The sequence below is a fragment of the Sciurus carolinensis genome, chromosome 5 (assembly GCF_902686445.1).
Source record: "Sciurus carolinensis chromosome 5, mSciCar1.2, whole genome shotgun sequence".
In the NCBI taxonomy this organism is placed as follows: domain Eukaryota; kingdom Metazoa; phylum Chordata; class Mammalia; order Rodentia; family Sciuridae; genus Sciurus; species Sciurus carolinensis.
Genome location: NC_062217.1, coordinates 33,251,816 through 33,254,221, shown reverse-complemented (window position 1 = coordinate 33,254,221; position 2,406 = coordinate 33,251,816). Strand labels below are relative to the sequence as shown.

The 2,406-nt window shown below is 56.2% G+C and overlaps 1 protein-coding gene across 1 annotated transcript; it reads right to left on the bottom strand.

The window, feature by feature from the left end:
- Positions 1-299: 299 nt before the first annotated feature.
- LOC124985545 (RNA exonuclease 1 homolog) lies at positions 300-1,997 on the bottom strand. Its single transcript, XM_047554283.1, has one exon. It carries the CDS (start codon positions 1,995-1,997, stop codon positions 300-302), a length of 1,698 nt encoding a protein of 565 aa, XP_047410239.1.
- Positions 1,998-2,406: the final 409 nt, after the last annotated feature.

Below are 2,406 nucleotides of genomic sequence, written 5' to 3'. Positions count from 1 at the left end.
CTAAATCCTGTTAAAAGGAGCAGGAGCAGATCAGGTCTCTCTGCAGGGGGCACATAATTAGCATAAGGAAGATGGCTGGGAGCCAGGGTTCTGACCTGGTTTGGAACCAGTTTGAGTCAACAGTAGTTTCCAGAGAGGACGGAAGTCTGGAAGGAGTGAAGAAATGGGAACAGGCAGGGAGGGGTGTTGGGGACCTGGGGTTAGACTTAGCTTTTTGTTGTCTTTCATTGTCGGCTTGTCCTGTGTCTCTTGGGGAAGTCTAGACTGCCAGGGGTACAGGACAGATGGTCAGGTGGCGGTCAGTAGGCACGGCTGGTCTTGGCGTCTTCTTGCATCTTCCAGAGCACTAGGTTCATGCAGGCGCTGGCATCCTCTCTAGAGCTGTGTCCATTCACGCTGTCTTGGATGATCTGGTTAAGGTAGCTGGACATGAGGTTCCGTAAGGAGCGCTTGTAGGGGAAGCCCCGGCGATGGGGAAAGAGCACAGAGGTGTCCACCACCGTTTTGTGGATGACCTTCAAGGCTAGCAGGTCGCTCTCCAGGCTGTGTCCGATAAGGATGGTGTCCGCGCTGAACAAGGTCAGCAGGACAGCCTGGACATCTCGCAGGTTGGTGCTGGTGAAGGCAATGTCTTCCTCGGTCACCCCCGAAAACCTGGTGTTGTAGTCGACGATCTCGTTGTCCGGCTTGACGAAGGTGTCATAAATCACCTGCATCTCTGTGTCTACCACGGTGATGCGAGTCAGCTCCAGGCCGTGCGTGGTGTAGGACATCTCGCAATCCAGGGCGTAGATTCCTGCGTGGGCGTCTTCTAAAAATGGTTTCTCAACCGTCTTCACAAACCCTTCAAGGTTTTCTTTCCTGCCATCCCGGACGTGTTGCCATGCGACCCGACAGCCGACGGAGCCCAAAGCCGCGAAGCAGCAGGTGTATCGGGTCTCCCAGCCACCAGCCAGCAGGTTCCGGTGGAGCCGTCCCCAGTGGTAGTGACAAACCTCGTTGCATACACAGCGGCCAGAGGAGGACACGGCGAACTCCGAGCCACAGCGGCAGCAGATCCTGCGACCCTTCTTGGGCTTCTCCTCCACGGTGAAGAGGAAGGCGGCCCCCGGCGTCTTGGGGTGTGGGAAGGGGTAGCCGTTCACCTTGAGCTGGTCCTCGGTGAGCAGGTAGTCCTGGAGGCGGCGGTACAGGGCTGCCCGGTTGAGACCTGGCACCACGCTGGGGACCAGACCCCTCAGCTTCCTGAGCGTGTTCAGGGCGAGGAGCAGATAGGTGTTCTCGTTGGGGCTGCTGTCGTAAGCCACCAGCTCCTCGATCCACGCAGTCTCTACCGCCTCCCGGTGCGACGAGAACTTAAGACACTCCTCCATGAACTGGTTGAAATAGCGTTGGCGGATGGCCATCGAAACTTTGCCCTTACATGCTTTGGGCATGATGGGTTTCCTTAAACCCTGTGAAGATGGGCCATGAGCCATTCGCACGGAGGCAATGGGGGTGGTCTGGGATGTCACCCCTGACCACTTGCACATCTGAGGTCCACTGCTGAGCTTGGGACCATTGTTGGACTGGCTGCTGCTGGTCCCAAAAGGCCTCTTGGCACCTGTGGGGGCTGTGGCCAAACCTGGGTGGTACATGTGGAAGGGCCTGCTCTTTTCGCCAGGGGCAGACATGGGGACTGGCTGAGTTGGTCGCAGGGCAGGCTTCAGGCAGCAAAACGGTTTCCTCTGTGCCTGCAGGGCTCCCCGGTAAAATACCTCCCAATTAGTCTCGGGCCAGGCAGCGGGCACAGCTGGGCCTCTCCTCGAGGTTTCCGCCTGGATGACAACAAATTCTGGAACCTGGACGCAGGTGTGGGGTGCCCCGCGCAGGCGGTCCTGGGCAGAAGAACAAGGCCGCAATAGATACTGGGTTGGATAATCCACCGCCCTAGCCACCATTGAAGGTTCTGGGTACCTTGTTGAGAATGAGCTCTTCGAAGTGGGCCTCAAGTTCATGCTGTCTAGGATTCCTGGAGCTCCTGTGGTCCTGCTCTCCCAGCTTGTAGGAATGAACGCGCGGCAGTGCCCTCAGACCTTTTTATAATCAAGGTGGGGCGGGAATCCCAGACCTTTGTTTGATTGGCATATTCATCCAATCATGTTTGATCTAATCCTTTTAGGGACTCCAGCTTCCGGAATTCCTCGATTCCTCCTATAAGGAAAGGTCTGGTGATGGAATCAACAGGATCTCCTGGTTTCTAACCGTGGAGTCAGATTCTCTGCCCAGAGCTTCTCCGTGAGAACTCACTGCATCCCCCCAGATTGTTTAGCTTTACCACCCTTATATCCGGACTACAGAAGAAGAAACTGAGGCTCAGAGAGTTTTAGTGTCCACAGTAGCGCAAAGCACCATGGAGCCAGGATT